Source organism: Pseudophryne corroboree, chromosome 8 (assembly GCF_028390025.1).
Source record: "Pseudophryne corroboree isolate aPseCor3 chromosome 8, aPseCor3.hap2, whole genome shotgun sequence".
NCBI classification, from domain to species: domain Eukaryota; kingdom Metazoa; phylum Chordata; class Amphibia; order Anura; family Myobatrachidae; genus Pseudophryne; species Pseudophryne corroboree.
The window spans coordinates 247214451-247240574 of NC_086451.1; the positions used below are offsets into that span (position 1 = coordinate 247214451).

The 26124-nt window shown below is 45.9% G+C and overlaps 2 protein-coding genes across 3 annotated transcripts in view; one reads left to right on the forward strand and one right to left on the reverse strand.

Moving 5' to 3' along the window:
* LOC134948890 (glutamine amidotransferase-like class 1 domain-containing protein 3, mitochondrial) overlaps window positions 1-23180 on the forward strand; it is a 68113-nt gene extending 44933 nt beyond the window's left edge. Inside the window, exons 1-4 of one of the 2 annotated variants that reach the window (XM_063937163.1) lie at window positions 17979-18176; window positions 21205-21376; window positions 21480-21681; window positions 22868-23180. In XM_063937163.1, coding sequence (XP_063793233.1) covers window positions 18066-18176; window positions 21205-21376; window positions 21480-21681; window positions 22868-23060 — 678 coding nt within the window. In that variant the 5' untranslated portion in view covers window positions 17979-18065 and the 3' untranslated portion in view covers window positions 23061-23180. Of the gene's footprint in view, window positions 1-17978; window positions 18177-21204; window positions 21377-21479; window positions 21682-22867 lie in introns of those variants that run through there. The other variant, XM_063937164.1, reaches the window with a different exon arrangement.
* LOC134948889 (glutamine amidotransferase-like class 1 domain-containing protein 3, mitochondrial) lies at window positions 2132-5420 on the reverse strand. Its single transcript, XM_063937162.1, has 4 exons — window positions 5220-5420; window positions 3295-3466; window positions 2990-3191; window positions 2132-2436 (listed from the first exon to the last, which is right to left on the reverse strand). Exons 1-4 carry the CDS (start codon window positions 5328-5330, stop codon window positions 2244-2246), a joined length of 678 nt encoding a protein of 225 aa, XP_063793232.1. The 5' UTR covers window positions 5331-5420; the 3' UTR covers window positions 2132-2243.
* Window positions 23181-26124: the final 2944 nt, after the last annotated feature.

A 26124-nucleotide genomic window follows, 5' to 3' on the forward strand; every position in this document is an offset into this window, starting at 1 on the left:
CTGGAATATTTGTGCCTTTAAAACAAAGACTGCTCTGGTGCCTCATCCATCTTCCTAAACCAGTCATACAGCTGTTATTCTGCAAGTTATATTACCCAACCTGCAATATTTGTGCCTCCATATAATAAGAATTCAGCAGCTTCAGGAAACATTCTGTTATCACAGAAACACTTGCCACAAACTACTGGTTAAAAAAAAAAAAACCTTCAATGACAATGTGTCGTCAGCAGTTTCTCTAGTAGCACAAGATTTCTGCCTGGGGTGCTTTATGGCTGATGTCGTTACTACTGAACACACAGGCCATGGTTTCCATTTTGGCTGAGAGACTTGCCTGTGGGGAATTTCTTTGTAATGAATGTTTATATTACATTTGTTCTAGTATATGTAGAAATGCACTTTCTACAGAAGTGCATGTAAGAGCACCTCACAGGGAGACTTGCAGCTTCCACCATCAATGGTCTCAGTATGATTTACTGGCAGTCAATATACAGACAGTGATATCCCAGCAGCAGGGCGGGCCAGGAGGTAGTGCAGTCTTAAAGTTTGTGATTTAATATTCAAGCAAGTGTGCAGATGCATCTTTAAGCTGGGGCATATTCATGGTTGTGTATAGAACATGTACAACAGGTGTGGGCAACATGCAACCTGATCATGCCTGGCCCGCTCTCATCCCCTCCCCCCCCAGTGCCCAATGACAAGCAGCCCAACTGGCTGAGCCACTTGTCATTGCGCTACAGCAGCTCCAGGACGCTGCGTCACTGAGGAAATCCCGGTCACAGGGGCTGCTGACCGGGATTTCCTTTGATGTCAGGCGCTGGGTGGAGCCAAAGCAGGGGCAGCAGATCAGCTGGACGCCGGCTGTCTTCTGCTCCCCGGCTAACTACCTAGGCCAGCTCCACCTCCTGCTGCAGGTGGAGCACCATGGAGAAACAGCAGCACCATCTCCCACACCCTCCCTCCTCCAGGGAGGAGGAATCAGACCTTGGCCTCCTGGTCACCGTTCCGGACTCACACCCGAAATGACTGGCAGCACGGCTCCATGGGCTGCACAGCACTTGTTGCGTGACCAGCCTGGATCCCCCTGGCCTGTATCTGGGTCCCACCCTGCAGCTCAGTGGATTGGTGCAGAGATATGCGAGCACCCTGGTAGCCCTGTACCCACCTACCCCTCCCCCACCGCATGTGTGAATCACTATCTCTTACCTGTGTGTGACCCCCACTACCCCTGTTGTGTGTCCCAGTACCCTCCTACCCCTGTGTTACACATGTCCCAGTACCCTCCTACCCCTGTGTTACACACCTTGTAAACCCCCACCCCCCTGTGCTTGATACCCAATACCATTTACCTCTGTGTATATGGCACTCTGTACCCCTACCTTCCCGACATTTGACAGTACACTCCCCTGATGCTTTGTGTGACATCCTGTACCTACCTACACCTGTGTGGGTGTGTTTGATGTCTTTTACACGTGTGTGCTCAAGGAGAGAGGGGAGCTGGCAACTGTACCCACGGAGGGAGGGGATAGTGTGTGCAGCCCTCGAATAGTCGCTGGAATGTGCTATGTGGCCCCCCAGCTGTAATAATTGCCCACTAGTTGTGCAGTATACACAGAATAGTGAGCATGCACAAAAAATAAATAAATGAATAAAGGGGGGTGGGGGAAGCCATGTAGACTATGCTACACTTGTATTTTCTCCTTAAAGTTTACCAGTCCTCTGCACATGGAATACATATGGCAGGTTGACATTCACCATGGTGACACTGTTTACATCATTGCCACTTTCCTGGCACCAGTATGCTGACAAGGTTTAAATGCTACTTCCTGCATCATAACAGGGTCATTAATATAACTGAACATGTGTAACAGGTTATACTAGCAAAACCGTTAATATGCAGGAAGTTGCAGTTAAGCCTCGTCAGCATACTGGTGCAGGGAAAATTACATAAGCGGTGTCATCATAATGACTGGTGACTAGAGACTGGATACATTTGAGGGCTAAACCAATAGACAAGACTGCAATCTAAAATTATTAGGAACTAGAGATACAACGGAGACAGAGCTTGCACTTCTTTCCTCCGTACTACAGGAATATTCCAACCAAAAAAAACATAAGCACCAGAACCACCTACTGAATATCAAAAGTGACACTTTATTCAGGTTAATAAATAAATTCATTATTCAACACAATGAAGTTTTAACTATATATTGAGAATTCAGCTGTATTCATCTTCCATTACCAATTTAAGTTAGCTTGAGTACATCTTTAACCATTTCACCGACGCCGTCGAAGATCTCATGTATTGGGCTGTTACACATGAACGCGCTGGTAGTGACCAGTTTATTTTTCTTGTCCACATGAACTTCATGGACTTGTTTGTTGACATGTTTACAGCCAAGCTGTGTAATGGCTCCAGCTGTTCCTGCATGGGGCCACCTGCAGAACAGACAAGGGACATGAGGTTACATTAGTGATAAAATGACAGTGTAAAGTACAATACAAAGGATTTCCACATTCCCAGGATTTATTATCGTGGTTAATTATACTAGAACTAATTACTTTTATCAGACATAGGCATCCTGTGAGTGCCTGGTGTTGTGGCACTGGACCACATGTAGAGAGTTATAGTTCCACAGCCAATAGAGCCACACAGTCATTACCTCTGATTAATCTATATTACCTGTTCCAATTCAGGTATAGGTCAGGTGAGGAGAACCATTTCTCTTAGGCTGGGTACACACTTGCCAACGTGCACCTGATATATTGTCTGAACTGACAGACCGGACGATACACTGTATACATCGGCAAGTGTGTATACTGTATCGTTAACACACGCTCCTGCATGTCATTAATGAGGTACAACAACTTCAGGGTTCAACTTGAAATCTATGAAACGACATGCCCATGGATGTGTGCAGATTTAAGAGGCCAGAAAGTCAACCACACACACACACACTGCCCTGTAATCTAGCACATAGCTGGAACATACTTGTCACACTCTGTATCGCAGCCAACAGTGACTTCACACCCAGGAAGCAGCTTTGCAGCCAGCACAGGGGAGATGCAGCACAGGCCAATGGGCTTCTTAGCAGCATGAAATCCTTTAATAGTTTCTTCAATAGCCTTTAGAACAGAACAGTCCTTCCCTTTCACTGCCCAGGTAGAGAGATTCTTAGCAACTCCAAAGCCTCCTGGATAAAGATGAACAGGGAGAAGAGAATGAATAACTCTCCTCACACACATACATTTCTTACTACTGTGTATACAGATAAATCATAGTCTGTATTACTGTACCTGGTATGATGAGTGCATCATAGTCACTGACTTTCAGATCTGTAAGGTCCTTAATGTTTCCTCTTGCGATCCGCGCACTCTCTGTGAGCACATTACGAGTTTCCTCAGTGGGCTGTCCTTTCACATGGTCCACAACATGCATCTGGTCTATATTGGGTGCGAAAAGCACATACTGTGGAAGGAAGATGGATAGAGTGCTTTATTACACCAAGAATATGGGCACAGCCTACAGAGTAACACCAGAGGCAGACACAGTAACATGGGAAGCTTAGGTGATATTAATGTATACAAAGGTAGTATTGTACTATGCTAAGAGGCATTTGGGGACCCCCCCCCCTCCCCCCCCCAAAAAAAAAAAATCCCTCCACACACAAAGCGTGTCCAAGATACTCTTTGTCTCAGCAAATCAGGCACAATTAATGTACCCATGAACATGCATTTTGAATGCACCCACAGGTTTGCACAGTGCATAAACTCCTATAAAGTGATCACACACACACACACAGTGTCAATGGAAGTGTACACATTTGCCGTTGTCACAGTAAAGATGAACGTGGACACATCTTTATTAGGATACTCCAGAAGAGATATGAAAAAGGGTTTATGAAGAGTAATAGATCTACATGGGGGAAGGGGTGGAGGAGGCGGGGCAGAGAAGCCCATGTTGATCGTACATAACTTCCCCTATACATGCTGTAATGTCCATACCCCCATCATCTGGATGCAATGCAGAATTGGGCAGCAGGCTCCCCTCCCATCTATGCAACATTGCATTGTAGAACATCTAAAGTCACAAGTTATATTAATGCTCCAGAAGTCAAACGTGACAGTATCTAGGAAATAATTTGGTGGAAAGTAAAACAGAAGTGAACAAGTCTACAATGTAGCAGAATTAGTGTGTAACTTCTATTTGTATATTAGAAGTCAATAAGCTGGCTTATTTACAGGCATCCAGTTGCTTACTAAGATGAAGCCACTACATTTTACATTGCGGCTCACCTCCCAATTGGGAGAAAGAGTAACTGTTTTACATGCACAATGGTTTAATGAGCAGTAGTACACGGTCCTGACTCCAACAGTCACCTGCCGGTGGTTCTCACCTGTGTGGAGCATTAGCAGTAACCATGACTAGCATGGGAAGTGTGGGAACACCACAGCACCTCCCAGATAACCAGAGGAAGACACACGGGTATAGTCAGGTAAAAACATATACCATTATAGACAACTACAGTACTACCATACCTACTGGTACTACATATAATGTATAAATATACGTTCCAATATTGTGCCAGGACAATAGTAACATTTTATGTTGCACTAAACATTAAGATAATTTTTTTTCTCTCTACATTTGGTAGATTATAAAGTGCCCTCTCCCGTAGGGATGGCAGTCAGTAGGTCGACATGCATTAAGTCATCCACTAATGGTCAACATGCATTAGGTCAACACAAGTTTCACAATTTTTTTTTACCTTTCATACTTTACAATCCACGTGGACTACAATTGGGAACAGTAACCTGTGCAGAGCACAGCGGTGCGAGACAGCTTGCCTGAAGCATGCAAGGGGACACCGTGCACTAATTTGGGTTCCCCGTCACTTTACGGAAAACTACACCAAACAAAAATAAAATAAAAAACCCACTCATGTCAACCTAGTACATGTCAACCCAATGCATGTCAACCTAATGAGCCACACCCTCCCATAGGACTGTGTTGAACTTGACAGCAGGAAGAGCAGTTTTTCTGTAAAACGTGTGATATTACAGCATCTTGCACAATAATTACTTCTTGCATCATAAAGAAACAAGTACACATACAGTAAACACACCCCAGGGTCTGACAGCTTATAAGAGCCTGCAATACGTATAAGTAACTTCCCTGTGCTGGTTGCAAATAGATACCATGCTGTATAATCTTTACTCACCTCAGAACCAGCTCTGCTCAGATGCACCAGCACAGCAGAGGACTCGTGGACCTCACTGCCATCATACACCCCGCAGCCAGCGAGGATCACTGCCACCTTCTTCTGGGACATGATGATGAATAAAGGAGAACACTGACAACAGGAGCGTAAACTACCCGGAAGTACTATAGACTGCTGGAGAGACAGATCCTTCTGAACTGCTGTGTGCGATCCCTGCACCTTTATACAGAGAGGGGGCGTGTCTGGGGAGGAGCCCATAGGCAGGAACTGCTGGCTGCAATGATTCCACTATAATTATACATCTAGGTCAGAGCATGGGGATTTCCCACACTACTAGGGATAGTGTATTACACACCCATTTGCTTTATCCTAGTTTTAACAAGTCTTGATATGATGCAGCAAATAATACATTCTAATGGTTAGAGCAGGGGTTCTCAAACTCGGTCCTCAGGACCCCACACAGTGCATGTTTTGCAGGTAACCCAGCAAGTGCACAGGTGTATTAATTACTCACTGACACATTTTAAAAGATCCACAGGTGGAGCTAATTATTTCATTTGTGATTCTGTGAGGAGACCTGCAAAACATGCACTGTGTGGGGTCCTGAGGACCGAGTTTGAGAACCTGTGGGTTAGAGCATTACTTGTAATAGACACAATTTGTGTGTACATATAGTGTCTGACATTTGTAATCTCTTTCTTATAATCATTATAATAATTTGTGTACAAAGTGGCCACGTTTCTATAGCACTGTAAAATTCGTGAGTAACAGTTCCTACAACTAATAGCAAATGGCTAAAGCAGCCTCTGTCTGAGGGGTATCAAAAAATAATTTGGCAGGAATATTAATTAGGGTCAAATACTATAACTCACAGTCCTAGTAGACCCTCCAACAGGATGCAGTTAAGATTCCGACTGTCAGGATCTTGGCAGTCAGAATACCGACGCCATAATCCTGACACCCGTCAGAATGTCGACGCTGGAATCCTGACAGCTGGCATCCCGATTTTAAGTATAGCAGGTGGGTTAAGGTTAGGGCAAGGGAAAGGCGGGGGAGTGGCGGTTTAGGTTTAGGAGCCACCCGAAGTGTTTAGGTTTAGGCTGCAGGGAGGGGGTGCTGCTTTAGACACCACAGGGGGGAGGTTAGGGTTAGGTTGTGTGAAGGGGGGTAGGGGAGAGGGGGGTAACATACTTACCTTGCCCCTGTTGGGATTTCAAACATCGGGATGCTAGGGTCAGTATCGTAACCATCAGGTGCAAAATTACACGGGATATGTGACCTGTCCTGGGCTGTATTTATAGTGGCCGCCAATCTAGAAAGGATGCCTAACACATTAGTAACTGTGCACCCATCATTCTCATGCCTTTGTTTTAACGAGTAAAAAAAAACATAATGGCAGGGAAAAGAGTATCCCATATGTACTGTACAAGTATTGCTAAGCTGCTCCATGACTGCTGCCCAAAGCAAGTGCCGGGTTCACTTATATGGTAACTACAGCCCAGGATACAGGATCCATCTAGACGTGGTCATATAATGGGCTAAATATATATGCTACATTAAAATAAAAAAATAAGCACAATAAATAATAATAAATATGTATGTGTACACACAAATCTAAAAATGAATTGTATGCCTAGTCTCTGCAGCAATATAAAGTATCATCATACTAACAAGTCCGTATTCCATATTATAAATCAACATTTTAGCTCCTACTACCTTCTGTAATGCTTCTGTGTTTCTTGTTTCTTTGATGAACAAACAGAAAATTCTCATATTCATATTCTATCAGTTGGACTAATGGTAGATAATGGGATTAGATGAGAACAAGCTCCTGGAAGAAATAAATAAATGAAAAAATGGAAATTATGTGAGCTGTGATTATTATAATATACCTTGCTGTTCCTCAGAATATACATCATCTGGAGGCCTTGTATACTGCGTATGTGTCCATTATACTGCTAGTCACTGCTGGCCAATTAACAAGTGTGGCCTACATTGTGTATATTATATTACTGTACTTAAACCCAGTGGTACAAGTACAATTTTTTTCTTAGTGGTACTGATAGTAAAAAATGGGCATCGTCAAGTGTCATGAGGGGGCATGGTCACACGAAACTAGGGGGAGTGGCTACATGACAATAGGGGCATGACCACATTATGCCACACACCATAATGCCCCTTACACATTATGCCAAACACCATAATGCCTATTACACATTATACCACACACCATAATGCTTATTACACATTATGCCACACACTGTAATGCCCATTACACATTATGCCAGACAGTATAACACCCATTACACATTATGCCATACACTGTAATGCCCATTACACATTGTGCCACACACCGTAATGCTTATTACATATTATACCACACACCGTAATGCCTATTGCATGTTATGCCACTGACACAATTTTACAAAAATCCCCCTTATAAATTATGCCCCAGCAGTGGGCTGGTGGTACTGCGTACCACCACCATATTTCTTAATGGTACTCCGTACCACCCTACTTTCAGCACTGCTTAAAACACACAAATATCAATCACCCAGGTGCCTCTTCTTAATCATACTCAGCTCTTTTTACATCAAACTTTAAAGTTTCTTAGACTGCGATATGTGTCTATGTTCCTGATATATTTTGCCTTCTTTTCTATGTGCTTTTTGGTTTATTATTAAAGAAGAACTCAGCTGAAACTAGAATTATGGCATTAGTGCTGCTCACAGGATTTCCAATCGCTCCAATGGCCCCTCCTTCCCACTCCTTGCCTGGACCACTCATACCTCAAATGGATGTTTCAGGGCATTAATAGCATAGTATAGAGAAGAGTGCTGAAGAACCATTAAAAGTATTGGGAACCCCAGTGAATCTGTCAGTAGCGTCTAATACTAAGTAAATCACCATTTCTTCATGTGATATACAGTATTTCTGTAAAATCTATACTCCAGGCAGAGAAAGGCTCACTATAGATTCAAAAAGGAACCAATACAAAGTGTATTCTAATACATTTTGCCAGAGACATAGGGAAGGTAATTCATTGTACTGAATGTGAATGATTGCACAATTAGCTTATGCTGATATTTCTAAAACATATGAATCATTTGGAAAATATATTTTGAGACACAGCTTCCTTATGAATGACTGTGGAGCAATAAAAATAATTATATGTATAAAGGACTTTCCGTAATTCTGGGCCGTGACATACAAACAGCAGCACATTCAGGCTACTATGTGCAAGCACAATCATTTCCCTGTTATATCTATTAGTATTGGGCACACAGATGAATGTTTGGGGCTGTAGATTAATTGACATGTCAGTGTCTGTGGGAATCTTTGCAGTGTCTGACTTCCTTGCTGTTAGACAGACTGTCAGTACAGTCTGAGAGGCCCCCAGGAGTGTATAATGTGTATGGGATCAGTAGGAATTACCGACGATCAGGACGCCGGCCATCAGTATACCGACAATGGCATCCTGATCGTCAGTATTCTGGCAGCATGGCGAGCACTCGCCATGCTGCAGGATTGGAGGCTTGCTCCACTCGCCACAGGTTCTATTCCCACTCTACGGGTGTCGTAGACACCCAGGAATGGGAATAGCCCCTGTTAGCCGGGGTTCCGGCTGATGACATTGTCAGCGGTCGGGATCCCGGTGTCGGTATCCTGACCGCCGGGATCCCAACTGCCAGCAACTCAACTGCATACCATGTGTACTACTGTATTATGGGGGTAATTCAGAGTTGATCGTAGCAGCAAATTTGTTAGCAGTTGGGCAAAACCATGTACAATGCAGGGGGAAGGGGCAGATATAACATGTGCAGAGAGAGTTAGACTTGGGTGGGTAATATTGTTTCTGTGCAGGGTAAATACTGGCTGCTTTATTTTTACCCTGCAATGTAGATTTCAATTTGGACACACCCCACCCAAATCTAACTCTCTCTGCACATGTTATATCTGTCCCCCCTGCAGTGCACATGAGGGGTAATTCAGACTAAATTTAGCACAGCTACGATCAGAAACACAGACATGTGGGGGGATGTCCAGCACAGGGCTAGCCCGACCCACATGTCAGTCTCTGCCCCGTCGCCGAAGTGCAAAAGCATCGCACAGCGGCGATGCTTTTGCACTTTAGGAGTAGCTCCCGGCCAGTGCAGTTTTTGCATGCTGGCTGGGAGCTACTCTTCGCTGCCCGGGTCGCAGCGGCTGCGTGTGATGTCACAGACCCGCTGCGGCCCGCCCCACACACGATCCAGCCACGCCTGCGTTGGCCAGACTGCACCCACAAAACGGCGGCAAAACGCCGCTGTGCCGCCCCCTCCCACCCAGTGATTGCCTCTGCCTGTCAATCAGGCAGAGGCGATCGCTAGGCAACGACAGCATACGCAGTTCTGACCTGATCGCTGCACTGCGATGAACTGCAGCAAGCGATCAGGTCAGAATGACCCCCATGGTTTTTCCCGACTGCTAACAAATTTGCTGCTGCGATCAACTCTAAATTAGGCCCTATATGCCCAGTTATTTTTAATGTTATGTCTGTTGGTCACTGATTCTGTGGAGTATATTTACTAAAGATCGGTTTTCATTGATTTAGAGCAATTTTTATATAAACAAAATCTATCCAAATGGATGAAAATCAACCATTAGTAAATATATGCCTGATATTGGCAGTGGGATGATGATCAGCAGAGATTTTGAGGTGTCAAGAATGCTAAGGGAACCCCTGTCTCAGTCTACATTAGTGAGACCCCCAGCACCTCTATCAATGCATTACTAAAACCCATCCCCTCTATATCAGTGAGACCTTCTTGACCCCACCCAGTGGCGCACCCAGGGGGGGGTTTCCGAGCACCCAGAAACCCCCCTCTACTAAAAAAAAAATAAAAAAAATTTTTTTTTTTTTTTTTTTTTTAGCTGCTTGAGTATTATTAATGGCTGTCTAGCGTCCTCTGCATCCTGCTGTCTTCCTGTTGGCACTTGTAAGTGCAGTAAAAGTTTACTTTATTTTAATTATAGTACATATATATCCATGTGCATACATATATACACATGTATATACATACATACATATAAACACACACACACACATATGACATATGTATGCATGTTTAATATGCTATGTATATGTGTTTATGTATGTGTGTGTGTGTGTGTGTATATATATATATATATATATATATATATATACCCTTGTAGTAGCCGGCACTCGGAAGGCCTCTGTGGGCTTTCTGGCTCAGGTGTCATCCTATGAGGTTTCCACCTCCATCACTATCCCATGTAAAGAAGGTGGCACTCAGAGACTTGAAGGTGCAAAAGAATATTTAGTAAACAAGCTGCAGGGTTACATCAACGTTTTGGGGCGCGCAGCCCCTTCATCATCCTGATGAAGGGGCTGCACACCCCGAAACGTTGATGTAACTCTGCAGCTTGTTTACTAAATATACTTTTGCACCTTCAAGTCTCTGAGTGCCGCCTTCTTTACATGGTATATATATATATATATATATATATACACACACACACACACACACACACACACACACACACACACACACACAGAGACACACTAGTTTTACGGACCCAGCATATACTGGGTCACCCCAGTCCCCATCCCCGTGATTGGCTCCACCCAGTTCTGGAAACCCCCCCCATGCAAATCCTGCATTTGCCACTGCCACCCCTACATTAGTGAGACCCCCAGGTGAAAACCCCACCAAGGATGTATGTATGAATGATGTATACATAGCCCCAGCAGGTGAGTGTCTGTGTCAGATATACGTATGTGTATTGTATGGTTCAGCATAAAGACAGAGGCTGACTCATCCCATTCTAAAACAAAGGTGTTAAAAAAAATGTGAAAAAATCATGTTGACCTTTTGTCATGTCGACCTAGTAACCATGCCAACCTAGTAACCATGTTGACCTAATGCATGTCAACCAATAGTGGTGGACCTAATGCATGTCGACCAGAGAGACCGGATACCATCAAACAAACCTTATTGACTTTTTTGACTGTGTGACTAAAGTAATAGATAAAGGTGGAGCCATAGATATAGCTTATCTAGATTTTAGTAAGGCTTTTGACACTGTCCCACATCGCTGTTGTAGTAAATGGAGCGCAGTCACAGGAGTGTAATGTTACCAGTGGAGTACCCCAGGGATCTGTACTTGGAGGGTCATTCAGACCTGTTCGCTAGCTAGTAGTATTTTGCAGTCCTGCGATCAGATAGTCGCCGCCTACAGGGGAGTGTATTTTAGCTGTGCAAGTGTGCGAATGCTTGTGCAGCCGAGCGGGACAATAAAACTTTGTGCAGTTTCTGAGTAACCCAGGACTTACTTAGCCGTTGCAATCACTTCAGCCTGTCCGGGGCCGGAATTGACGTCAGACACCTGCCCTGCAAACTTTTGGACATGCCTGCATTTTTTCAAACACTTCCTGAAAATGGTCAGTTGCCACCCACAAACGCTTTCTTCCTGTCAATATCCCTGCGATCGGCTGTGCGAATGGATTCTTCATGAAACCCATCGCACAGCAACGATCCGCTTTGTACACGTGCGACGTGCCTGCACATTGTGGTGCATATGCATGCGCAGTTCTGACCTGATCGCAGAGCTGCAAAAGCAGGTCTGAATTACCCCCTTGGACCAGTGCTTTTTAATGTCCTTATTACTGACATTGGGGGTAATTCCAAGTTGATCGCAGCAGGATTTTTGATAGCAACTGGGCAAAACCATGTGCACTGCAGGGGAGGCAGATATAACATGTGCAGAGAGAGTTAGATTTGGGTGGGGTGTGTTCAATCTGCAATCTAATTTGCAGTGTAAAAATAAAGCAGCCAGTATTTACCCTGCACAGAAATAAAATAACCCACCCAAATCTAACTCTCTCTGCACATGTTATATCTGCCTCCCCTGCAGTGCACATGGGGGGTCATTCCGAGTTGTTCGCTCGGTAAAAATCTTCGCATCGCAGCGATTTTCCGCTTAATGCGCATGCGCAATGTCCGCACTGCGACTGCGCCAAGTAAATTTGCTATGCACTTAGGAATTTTACTCACGGCATTTTCATCGTTCTGGCGATCGTAATGTGATTGACAGGAAATGGTGTTACTGGGCGGAAACAGGCCGTTTTATGGGCGTGTGGGAAAAAACGCTACCGTTTCCGGAAAAAACGCAGGAGTGGCTGGAGAAACGGGGGAGTGTCTGGGCGAACGCTGGGTGTGTTTGTGACGTCAAACCAGGAACGACAAGCAGTGAAATGATCGCAGATGCCGAGTAAGTCTGAAGCTACTCAGAAACTGCTACGAGGTGTGTAATCGCAATATTGCGAATACATCGTTCGCAATTTTAAGATGCTAAGATTCACTCCCAGTAGGCGGCGGCTTAGCATGAGCAAATCTGCTAAAATTCACTTGCGAGCGAACAACTCGGAATGACCCCCATGGTTTTGCCCAGTTGCTATCAAAAATCCTGCTGCGATCAACTTGGAATTACCCCCATTGCAAATGGCATTAAAGAGAAAGTATGCCTTTTTGCAGATGACACAAAGGTATGCAACAGGATAGACACACCAGGAGGAGTAAAACAAAAGATTGAGGATCTAGGTAGACTGAAGGAATGGTGCACTCATTAATAAAGAAAGATTTTTATTTCTCATTAATAAAGAATGAAATGCCTCCTCTGCTCTTGTTGGTGCTGGAAAGCCTCCCGTATGTTCAACATGAATTTGGTGTCATGTCCAGAGTTCAGTAACACAATCCCTTTGTCCTTCTGGAAGTCATTGTAATGATATAAGATCAGATGACTGGGTGTTGTCTCACCAGCTGTAGAGGGACAGGTCTGCGCTAGTCGCCATATGAGCTCAAATGCCTCTCCCTTTTCAGTCCTACATACTTTAAGGCCGTAGAACACCTAGGTCTTGTCACAGTAGGTTCCAGACCCAATGTTGTAAATCATGGACTGAAGCCGCTGTAGGGAAAGATGTGTTATGTATTACTGTATGCGCAACCCTAGTGCCTGCAACTGGAATACTAGTGGCAGGCAGAGCAGAATGAAAGGAGTTACCCTGGTAGTTTCTAGTCTAATGTTGAAAGCAGAGTCACTTCTTACTTGTTTCTTCTACTAAGCAAATTATAAAATTAACCCTTTCTGGGTAGAATTGAATGAACCCTTTCTGGATAGGTGTATGAACTTTGTCTCTCCCCATGAGGATGCGCTGTGATTTAGTCCATAGAAGGACCCTGAATATTAGAATGTCCTTGATGCAAAATGTCCAATTTTAGGATGTAATTATTATTACAAACTTACAAGAAATTGTATGATTAGTATCTGAATGAATATACTTGTTCCCTGTTCTCTATTTATATTGTATGTTTTTCATGGGACCCATGTTATATATTTTAAAATAATTAATAATGTTATGTTATACATGTAAATTTTTCCATTCCAAAATAAAAACAAATATTTCTTTGTTAATGAGTGCACAACAGTTTTTTTTCTCTTTCTCTTGTGCACATGTCAAATCAGTAAGAAATTACTGAACCCATGGTGCACCGCCAACAGCTAGTATTTAGACAATTGCAGTCACTGCTATTTTATACGAATGTTGGTACTCATTCTCTACACTATGGGGGTCATTCCGACCCGTTCGCTCTGTGCATGCGCCAGCGCCTTTGTGCGCCTGCGCATGCGGGACGGCCAACGGCCGTGGCAGGACAGCAATCGCCTCTGCCTGATTGACAGGCAGAGGCGATCGATGGGTGGGAGGGGGCAAAAAGGCGTTTCGTAGGCGCGGTCCGGCCAACGCAGGTGTGGCCGGACCGAACGGGGGGTGGGGGTCCACAGCGGCTGCGTGACGTCATACGCAGCCGCTGCGGGCCAGGGAGCGAGGAGTAGCTCCCGGCCAGCTCGCTAAAGCTGCGCTGGCCGGGAGTTACTCCTGAAGTGCAAAGGCATCGCCGCTGTGCTCATGTCCCACAATTTTTGATGGCAGCCCTGACCCTGTGAACACTGCTTGAACAGAGCTAACAGTAGGGATTGCTGAGAAATACGTTTAATGCACTTAGCATACATTCATCCAATGGGTTAATAACCACAAATGTTACCTGTTCTATATTTGGTCCATTATATGACCACATCTAAAGAGATCCTGTATACTGGGCTGTAGTAGTTAAGCGAACCAGGCACTTGCTTTTGGGCAGCAGTCATGGTGCAGCTTAGCAATACTTGTACATATGGTGTACTCTTTTCACTGCCATTATCTTTTTTTTTTTTCTTGTTAAAACAGAATACATATGTATTCCCGGTGGACGAGATGCCAGCTGTGCATATCCTGACAGCGGCATCCCACCCACCAGAATACCGGCAGTGGGGTGAGTGCTACGAGAGCTCTTGTGGGCTCGCTACGCTCGCCACGCTACGGTGGCTCAAGCAGGTTCTATTCCCACGCTATGAGTGTTGTGGACACTCACGAGTGGGAATAGCCCCTGTGAGCCGGTATTCAGGTTTTCGGCATTGTCGGCCGTCGGTATTCCGGCATCGGAATCCTGACCGCCGGGATCCCGACAGCCAGAAAATTAATTTCCCACCGTTAAAACAAAGGCATGAGAATGATGGGTGCACAGTTACTTATTTGTGATGCATCCTTTCACAGAGCCTAGATTGGCAGCCACTATAAATTGTTGCATCTCCTGTGTAAGAGCCTTTTGCACCTGATGGAAGGGATCATGTTGGAGGGGGTTCAGTATGTTTGACCACCACATGGGATGCCGATGGATACTATACCGACCCCGGCATCCCAATGTTTGAAATCCCAACAGCGGTGAGATAAGTATGTTGCCTCCCTCACCCCTACTCCCCTTCACGCAACCTAATCCTAACCTCCACCCTGTGGTGTCTAAACCAGCACCCCCTTCCCTGCACAGCCTAACCCTAAACCTTCCCCCCCCCCCCCCCCGCGCCTAACCCTAAACCCCCCCCCCCCCCCGGGGTTTAATTAAGAAAAATCTGGTGGAATTTTTTCTCTCTCGATATAATGAAAAAATATTGAAGTGCTGTGTAGAAAACTACCCACCTGGGCCGAAATGGGTTAAAGGGCATTTGGAGCAGTTTTCATGAAAAACTGCTCCAAACCCTTTAATTGTTATTTTAGTAAGCCATATCGCATTCCCCATACTATAACGGGAAATGCGATGTGGCTGAATTTACGAAAACATATTTTACAAAAATACCGCAGTGAGCCCTGTGACAATTTTGCCAGCTGAGCCTGGCGAATTCACAGGGCAGTACTGCGATATGCTGCCTTTGCCCAGCTTTCTCTGCCCCCTGGCAGAGAAAGCTGTACGGGGACCGGGCTCCAGTGACCCGATCCGATGGACACACAAGCTGCTCACAATGTAAAAAAAAAAGTAAAAAAAAACAAACCATACTTACCAGTCCTGGCAGCCGGTGTCCACTGCTCCGGTGAGTGCTGCCGGGCGTATGCTGTGCTGTGACCCTGGTGCAGTACAGTGACGCTGCAAAGTGGCAGCGCACTTTACAGCACCGGTGGTCACAACGAAGAAGAATCCAGCGCCCGGCAGCCTCCTGAAGCAGCGCACATCAGCTCCTGTACTGGTAAGTATAAAATCTGGGGGGGGGGGGGGGGGCGGGGTTTGCGGCGCAGGGGATCCAGGCGGCAGCGGAAGTGACGGGCAGCGGCGCATGCGCAGCAAGACATCGGGGTATTTTTTACGTAAAATACCCAGATGATGTTGCGGAGAGGCATAGCAGGGACAGAGCTTGCCCGCATGCTCTGTCCCTGCATGCGATAATTGATACATCCCTGCAATGTACTAAATTATCGCAGTGAGAGTCTGCTCGAGTTTATCACCTGTCACCTGCATCATCAGATGCGGATGGTGATAAATAGACCTTTAAGAGAGATTACAAATTCGGAAAATACAGATGTCAGACACTGTATGTACACACAAATTGTGTCTATTACAAGTAATGCTCTTACCATTAGAATGTAATTACTTGCTGCATCATATCAAGACTTTAGTATTTTAAAACTAGGATAATGCATATAGGTGTGTAATACACTATCCCATACTATTACTTACCTACTTTCAAAAAAGTTTTTCAGTGAGATGTGAAAGTAACACCTATAAGCGCGGATGTGTACTTCTACATCAGAGAGGCGTGTCATAAAAATGACTTAAAGGGGGTACACACAGAGCGATAATCTAAGCAATCTGACTAGATTGCTTAGATTTTCAGCAAGATCGCTCCGTGTGTAGCCCTAACAGCGATAGCGATGCGCAGCCCCGCGCATCGCTATCGCTGCTGCTAGATTGGCCTGCATGCAGGCCAATCTAGCGGGTCGCTCACTTCACCCGCTGGGTGAAGTGAGCGGTCCCCCCGTCTCCCCCCGCACACTCAGCACAGATCGCGCTGTTCTGAGCGCCGGGAGAGATGTGTGCTGAGCGGTTCGCTCAGCACACATCTCTCCAGCATTGGGCCGTGAGTACTGGCCTTTACATCCAAATGTAAATGAGCCCCAAAGTTAGTAAGATCTATTTGTTGAAGAAAAGACACAGATACTTTTCAGGATTTGTTTGTGTATTTTGTTTTACAAGAAGTTCCATATATTGTAAGTGGCCACAAGAAACCTTATTTAAAATGCATGTGGCCATAGGGATCGTGGGGGCAGATGTATTAACCTGGAGGAGACATAAGGAAGTGATAAACCAGTGATAGGTGCAAGGTGATAAAGGAACCAGACAATCAGATCATAACTGTTAATTTACATATTGGAGCTGATTGGCTGGTGCCTTTATCACCTTGCACATATCACTGGTTTATCACTTTCTTATGCCTTCTCCAGGTTAATACATCTGCCCCATTATTGGGGGTCATTGCGAGTTGATCGCTAGCTGAAAATGTTCGCTACACAGCGGTGATGCCAAAAAACAACACTTCTGCGCATGCGGCGCACTGCGCACGCGCGACGTACTTTCACAACGGCCGATGTAGTTTCACACAAGGACTAGCGAAACTTTTCAGTCGCACTGCTGGGCGCAGAGTGATTGACAGGAAATGGGCGTTACTGGGTGTCAACTGACCGTTTTCAGGGAGTGTTCGGAAAAACGCAGGCGTGCCAGCAAAAACGCAGGCGTGGCTGGGCGAACGCAGGGCGTGTTCGTGACGTCAAAACAGGAACTGAACAGTCTGAAGGCATCGCAAGCGCTGAGTAGGTCTGAAGCTACTCTGAAACTGCACAAAATTATTTTGTAGTCGCTCTGCGATCCTTTCGTTCGCACTTCTGCTAAGCTAAAATACACTCCCAGTGGGAGGCGGCATAGCGTTTGCACGGCTACTAAAAACAGCTAGCGAGCGAACAACTCGGAATGACCATCATTGTGCCTTATAACCAACGCAGGGAAATGGCATGACATTTGAATGTATGTATCTCTGATTTCTTTTTATTTCCCCATCAAGAATGTAACTGTAACAGCTACAGTACATAATGGGGGTAAGGTACAATCAGGGAGATTGCTGGTCTATTCAGGGAGTCAGGGAGATTTCTGCAATTTCAGGGAGTCTCCTGCAGAATGAGGGAGGGTAGGCAACTGTGCACTATCCCTAGTAGTGTGGGAAATCCCCATGCTCTGACCTAGATGTATAATTATAGTGGAATCATTGCAGCCAGCAGTTCCTGCCTATGGGCTCCTCCCCAGACACGCCCCCTCTCTGTGTATAAAGGTGCAGGGATCGCACACAGATCTCAGAGTCACTGTCTCCCCAGCAGTCGTGTTTCTACTGGGTATTACAAGCTCCTGCTGCCAGTGTCCTGTATTCATCATCATGTCCCAGAAGAAGGTGGCAGTGATCCTCGCTGGCTGCGGGGTGTATGATGGCAGTGAGGTCCACGAGTCCTCTGCTGTGCTGGTGCATCTGAGCAGAGCTGGTGCTGAGGTGAGTAAAGATTATACAGCATGGTATCTATTTGCAACCAGCACAGGGAAGTTACTTATACGTATTGCAGGCTCTTATAAGCTGTCAGACCCTGGGGTGTGTTTACTGTATGTGTACTTGTTTCTTTATGATGCAAGAAGTAATTATTGTGCAAGATGCTGTAATATCACACGTGTTACAGAAAAACTGCTCTTCCTGCTGTCAACACAGTCCTATGGGAGAGGGCACTTTATAATGTACCAAATGTAAAAAACAAAGAATACAATTTAATATCTTAGTTCATCATAATGTTTAGTGCAACATAAAATTTTACTATACACATGGCACAATTTTAGAACAATGTATATTTATATAGTATTTGTAGCAGGCATAGTAGTACTGAAAGTGTGTGTGTGTGTGTGTGTGTGTGTGTGTGTGTGTGTGTGGACCATGTTTGGTCGACATGCATTAGGTTGACATGGTTTTTTTTCTTTTTTTTTTTTTCTTTGAAAAGTGATGGGGAACCCCAATTAGTGCACGGTGTCCCCTTGCATGGCTCACTTCACTTGCCATGCTTTGGACAAGGTACCTCACTCCGCTGTGCTTGGCACAGATTACTGTTCCCAATTGTAGTCCATGTGGATTAAGTATGAAAGGTCAAAAAATGAAAAATTGTTTAACTCATGTCGACCTTTTTTCCATGTTAACCTAGTAATCATGTTGACCAAATGTGTTTAACCCAATGTATGTCGACCTACCTCATGTTGACCTAATGACCGCCATCCGGTTCTGGGTGTGGATTATTAGATCTACAATACACACGGGCAGAGAAGTGTGCTGAGTGAGCTATCGCAAGACTGCTCTGAACACCTCTCCCGCTCAGCACACAGCGCGATGTGTGCTGGGTGGATGGGGGGCCGCTTATATTTCATCCAGCGGGTGAAATGATCAATGTGCTTGGTCTGCATGCAGGCACAACCTATCTAGCACCAGCGATAGCGATGTGCGGGACCGCGCATAGCTATCGCTGTGGGGCTTACACACGGAGAGATCCATGCTTAGATTTTAAGCACTGATCTGTGTGTACCCCCCATAAAAAGGTCTAGTCAATAGGTCTAGCACTAATGGTGGACATGCATTAGGTTGACAGTGACAAAAGGTCGACATAGAATAGGTAGACAGTAGGTAAGGTTGACACAAAGAAGGCAGACCAGTATTTTTTTTTTTTTTGGCTTGTCCCTTTTCTGCCACAAACAAGACCCATTAGTATATTGTGTCTCCTCGCATGCCTCGCTTAGCAAGCCATGCTTCGGGCCCAGCAGTGCTATTCCCAATCGTAGTCCACGTGGATGGTAAAGTATGAAAAAGTTGAGAGGGAAAAAACAAACAAACTTTTGCCCCTGTTAAGCGGTCTACCATTAGTGGTAGACTGTAGATCTGTGGTCTGGATACCAGAGGTGCTGTGGTGGTCCCACACTTACCATGCTAATCATGGTTACTGCTAATGCACCTGAGGACATACACTACACAGGTGAGAACCACCGGCAGGTGACGCTTGGCGTAAGGACAGTGCATGCAAAACAGTTATTATACACACGATGTAACACTGACTTATGTGTGATTCTGACTATACAAAATTGTGTTTGCGATGTTTCCTGTGGGCTCATTTGCGCTCGCCGGCGGTCGGGTTTCTGGCACCGGTATGCTGTGCGCCGGGACCCCAACAGCCAGCATCCCATACTACACCCAACTCTGACTATACTTTGTACTAGTTAATCAACATTTACTTTCCGGCAGTCTATTTCTTGTTATACCGACACCGCAGCAATGTGCATCTGTATCGCAAGCTGTGTACACATGGTGAGATTTACAGTCAAAATCGCAGGGATATATTGCACCGTGTATGTACCTTTTACACTTTTTCCCAACTGGGAAGTAAGCAACAATATAGAATGTAGTGACTTCATCTGTTAATAAGAAACTGGGTGTAAGTAAGCCAGCTCCTTGACGCTTAATAAAGAAGTAATTTTCATTAATAATTCTGCTTTATGTAGACTTGTACACTTCTGTAACCTTACCTTCCCCAAACTCCTTATTACCTAGATACTGTTTCATGTTTCACTTCTGGAGAATAGATAGAACTTGTTACTTTAGATGTTCTACAGTGCAATGTTACCAGTAGCGGCTCTTGCCCGGGGCGCTACTCCTGATCCTGGCTCCCCAGCTGGCTCCAGTGACAAACACTAGAGGTATTAATTGACCTTTAGTGTCTGTGCCGCACTACTATGGGAGAGACGTCATGACGTCTCTCACCCATAGTAGAGACTGCGGACAGAGTGCATTGCAGCAGGAGCGGTAAATATTGTGAGTGTGGGGTGCTCCTGGGGCGATACTACTAGGGGCACTGGCACAGCTACAAGGGGTGCAACTACTGGGAGCACTGTCACAGCTGCTGGGGCCAATCTACTGGGGTCACAGCTGCTGGGGGCACAAGTACAAGGAGATAACTGTGGCCATACCCCTTCCCTATGAAGAAGCCACACCCCTATTTTTGCCTGCGTGCCTTTGGTGTGCACCAACTCTGTTTTACCTGGGGGGGGGGGAGGCCCTGGTGCCACAAGGTCTAGAACCAGCCCTGAGTGTAACATAGGTGGGAGGGGAGCTTACTAATATTCATAAACCCTTTTTCTTGTGACTTCTGGAGTATCCTAATACAGATGTGTCCACGTTCCTCTTTACTGTGACAACGGCAAATGTGTGTAACCATTGCCAATGGCCGTGCCTGCATGCAATCTGTTTATAGGAGCATACGCACCATAGACACCTGTGGGTGCGTTCGCAATGTATGTTCAGGAGTACACTAATCATGCCTGATTTGCTGTGAGAAAGTGGTGTGTTTTGGTTCTTTCTTCTCTCTATCACTCTGCACTGTATACATCTACATCACATAAGCTTCCCATGTTACTGTGTGTCTGCCTCTGCTGTTACTATGTAGGCTGTGCCCATATTCTTAGTGTAATAAAGCGCTCTATCCATCTTCCTTCCGCAGTATGTGCTTTTCGCACCCAATATAGACCAGATGCATGTTGTGGACCATGTGAAAGGACAGCCCACTGAGGAAACGCGTAATGTGCTCACAGAGAGTGCGCGGATCGCAAGAGGAAACATTAAGGACCTTACAGATCTGAAAGTCAGTGACTATGATGCACTCATCATACCAGGTACAGTAATACAGACTATGATTTATCTGTATACACAGTAGTAAGAAATGTATGTGTGTGAGGAGAGTTATTCATTCTCTTCTCCCTGTTCATGTTTATCCAGGAGGCTTCGGAGTTGCTAAGAATCTCTCTACCTGGGCAGTGAAAGGGAAGGACTGTTCTGTTCTAACAGCTATTGAAGAAACTATAAAAGGATTTCATGCTGCTAAGAAGCCCATTGGCCTGTGCTGTATCTCCCCTGTGCTGGCTGCAAAGCTGCTTCCTGGGTGTGAAGTCACTGTTGGCTGCGATACCGAGTGTGACAAGTATGTTCCAGCTATGTGCTCGATTACAGGGCAGTGTGTGTGTGTGGTAGACTTTCTGACCTCTTAAATTGGCACTTTCTGTACACCACTAGAAAGATGAGCTGACTCTAAAATTACTATAATTGATCCACCGAGTGGATGCTATTAGAACACAGGTTCTCAAACTCGGTCCTCAGGACCCCACACAGTGCATGTTTTGCAGGTCTCCTCACAGAATCACAAGTGAAATAATTAGCTCCACCTGTGGACCTTTTAAAATGAGTCGGTGAGTAATTAATACACCTGTGCACTTGCTGGGTTACCTGCAAAACATGCACTGTGTGGGGTCCTGAGGACCGAGTTTGAGAACCACTGTATTAGAACTTGGACTATCGCATACCTCCCAATGTGACTCATTCCAGGAGGGATGAAATGCTCTGTTCGTGGACTTCCCTCTAGTTTGATTGCCATAACCTGTGCTGAAGTAGTTCATTGATAACAAAGGTTTCACCACAAGTGATGGCAATCCTAAACTAAAGGTGGGTACACACTAGTAGATATATCTGCAGATCAACTGATCTGCAGATATATCTATGGATGGATCGGGCAGTGTGCTATGCATACACACTGCCTGATCCATCGGGGACTGACGTCATGAACTGGGCAGGCGTGTACACACGCCCGCCCAGTTCAGCTGTCAATCACCGCTGGCCGCCGCAGCATGTGTACGGGTGGTCGGCCGACCGCCCCGTACACACAGCGACACGACAATATATCGGTAGATATATTGGCTGGGCTGCGCGGCCGACGCAATACGACTGAGTTCAGACGTATCGGCCATACACACTGGCCGACGGTCCCGCGATATATCGGCCGTTCAAGAGAACGGCCGATATATCGACCAGTGTGTACGGGCCTTAAGAGGGAAGCTGTTATCCTCCCCTGACCTATACCTGAATTGGAACAGGTAATATAGATCAGAGGTAATGACCAGTGTGGCTCTGTTGGATGTGGCACTATAACTCCCTATATGTCCTCTAGTGCCACAACACCGGCACTCACAGGATGCTTATATCTGATAGAAGTAATTCGTTCTAGTATAATTAACCACGATAATAAATCCTGGGAATGTGGAAATCCTTTGTATTGTACTTTACACTGTCCTTTAATCACTAATGTAACCTCATGTCCCTTGTCTGTTCTGCAGGTGGCCCCATGCAGGAACAGCTGGAGCCATTACACAGCTTGGCTGTAAACATGTCAACAAACAAGTCCATGAAGTTCATGTGGACAAGAAAAATAAACTGGTCACTACCAGTGCGTTCATGTGTAACGGCCCAATACATGAAATCTTCGACGGCGTCGGTGAAATGGTTAAAGATGTACTCAAGCTGACTTAAATTAGTAATGAGAAATGAATTCAACTGAATTCTCAATATGTAGTTAAAACTTCATTGTGTTGAATAATGAATTGTGTATTTATTTGTTAACCTGAATAAAGTGTCACTTTTGATATTCAATAGGTGGTTCTAGTGGTGTGTGGGGTAGGGTGTGTGGGTTTTTTTTCTTCTCCCCTTTCCTTAAATGTAGGCAGTCTCTAGATTGCCAGTCCTGATGACACTGCTTATGTCACTGCAATTTCCCAGCGCCAGTATGCTGACAATGTTTCAATGCTACTTCCCTGCATTTTAGCTGTTTTGCTAGTATAACTGAACCTGCTACACATGAAGGTATATAATACCCCTTTTCCACTAGCGTAGCACGGGTCGCAGCCGTGTCGCCTGACACAGCTGCGACCCGTGCTACAGCCCCCTGCAGACAGCGCTCACCAACCCGGCAATTGCCAGGTTGGTGATGCGCTAGTGACGCGGCAGGGGCGGTGCTGGGAGATCACATGATCTCCCAGCGCCGCCCTCCCTATGCACTGTGAACGGGAGCCGCGTCGAGGCGATACGGCTCCCGTTCACACTAGACAACTAGCCGGGTAGAACACGTGTTCAACACTTGATCCGGGAATTCGCCGGGGGGACCCGTTTCCACTAGGGAAAAACACGGGTAAATGTGCGCCCCTGCGCATTTACCCGTGTTTAAAAAAGCTAGTGGAAAAGGGGTATAAGTGACACTGTTATGATGCAGGAAGTAGCATTTAAACCAGGATGGTATACTGGAACCAGGAAAGTGCCAATGCCATAAGCAATATAGTCATGATGAATGTCAACCTGCCATATGTTTGTGCAGCAGGGTACACTGTTCAACAGGGAATAAATCGGGGGTGTAGAGCAGGATCTTGGATCCAGAGGCACCATCAGGCAAAGCTTTGACTGTCCCAGGATGCATTAGGGCCTCCTCTATAACCCCGCCTCCAGGTACTGAGAGCTGTGTTTCAAGTGGTGCCTGCATTCAGCGCTGCGTCTCACTTCCCAAGTGGCGCTGTATACGCCTGCGGCTCAGATCCTGGGCATTTGTGGCAGAGACACTCCGGCTTGGGCACATGGTCAGATGCTCTCCTGGTTCGTGTGTCTGCTACAAAGGGAGGAGTTAAGAGGGTACCCCAGGCAGGACCTGCCACTAATTAATGTTCCTGTCGCAGTCTAGGGAGATGGATGGTGACACTGGCATGGACACTGTTACTGAGCAGGGACCCCACTATATCCGCCAGGGCATAGGAGTACAGGTTGGGTGTTTGAACACCCCTATTGGTAAGACCCAGTAGTACTGGTGGTGAGCCCCAGCATAGGGGAGTCGGCGCTTGCCCTGGCCCAGGGCGCCATCTCCTCGCAGATTTCCCACCCTGGAGCTGCCTCTCACTCAGTTCCTGACAGACGCTGGTCACCATCTTCTGAGCATAGCTGCTACTGGTCTCTGGGTTTTCAGGGCAAGGTCTCCCCTGTAAAGCCACCTGTCCACAGCACTGAGACTGTACAGACACTTGAGTATTCTACATGTCTTATTACAGATGGCATTAGTTAAAGTGTACCTATTACAGAATATATTGTATGAGTATTCTAATACATACTGTACCTCCGGCCTAGGACCGTGCTGTTATATATATATATATATATATATATATATATATATATATATATATTTCTCTGATGTCCTAGTGGATGCTGGGACTCCGTAAGGACCATGGGGAATAGCGGCTCCGCAGGAGACAGGGCACAAAATAAAAGCTTAAGGATCAGGTGGTGTGCACTGGCTCCTCCCCCCCCATGACCCTCCTCCAAGCCTCAGTTAGATTTTTGTGCCCGGCCGAGAAGGGTGCAATCTAGGTGGCTCTCCTGAGCTGCTTAGAATAAAAGTTTAGTTTAGGTTTTTTTATTTTCAGTGAGTCCTGCTGGCAACAGGCTCACTGCATCGTGGGACTAAGGGGAGAAGAAACGGACTCACCTGAGTGCAGAGTGGATCGGGTTTCTTAGGCTACTGGACATTAGCTCCAGAGGGACGATCACAGGTTCAGCCTGGATGGGTCACCGGAGCCGCGCCGCCGTCCCCCTTACAGAGCCAGAAGAGACGAAGAGGTCCGGTGAAATCGGCGGCAGAAGACATCCTGTCTTCAGACTAAGGTAGCGCACAGCACCGCAGCTGTGCGCCATTGCTCTCAGCACACTTCACACTCCGGTCACTGAGGGTGCAGGGCGCTGGGGGGGAGCGCCCTGAGACGCAATATAACAGTATATACCTTAGGTGGCAAAAAGAATACATCACATATAGCTCCTGGGCTATATGGATGTATTTTAACCCCTGCCATTTTTACACAAAAAAGCGGGAGATAAGGACGTCGTGAAGGGGCGGAGCCTATCTCCTCAGCACACAAGCGCCATTTTCCCTCACAGCTCCGCTGGAAGGACGGCTCCCTGACTCTCCCCTGCAGTCCTGCTTCAGAATCAGGGTAAAAAAGAGAAGGGGGGGCATTTTTGGCAGCAAATAACGATAATAACAGCAGCTATAAGGGAATAACACTTATATAAGGTTATCCCTGTATATGTATATGTATATGTATATGTATATATATATAGCGCTGGGTGTGTGCTGGCAGACTCTCCCTCTGTCTCTCCAAAGGGCTAAGTGGGGTCCTGTCCTCTATCAGAGCATTTCCGGTGTGTGTGCTGTGTGTCGGTACGCGTGTGTCGACATGTATGAGGAGGAAAATGATGTGGAGGCGGAGCAGTTGCCTGTGTTGGTGATGTCATCCCCTAGGGAGTCGACACCTGACTGGATGATTGTATTTAAACAATTAAGTGACAATGTCAGCAATTTGCAAAAAAAACTGTTGACGACATGAGACAGCCGGCAAATCAATTAGTGCCTGTCCAGGCGTCTCAGACACCGTCAGGGGCGCTAAAACGCCCGTTACCTCAGTGGGTCGACACAGACCCTGACACAGATACTGAGTCTAGTGTCGACGGTGACGAGACAAACGTAATGTCCAGTAGGGCCACACGTTACATGATCACGGCAATG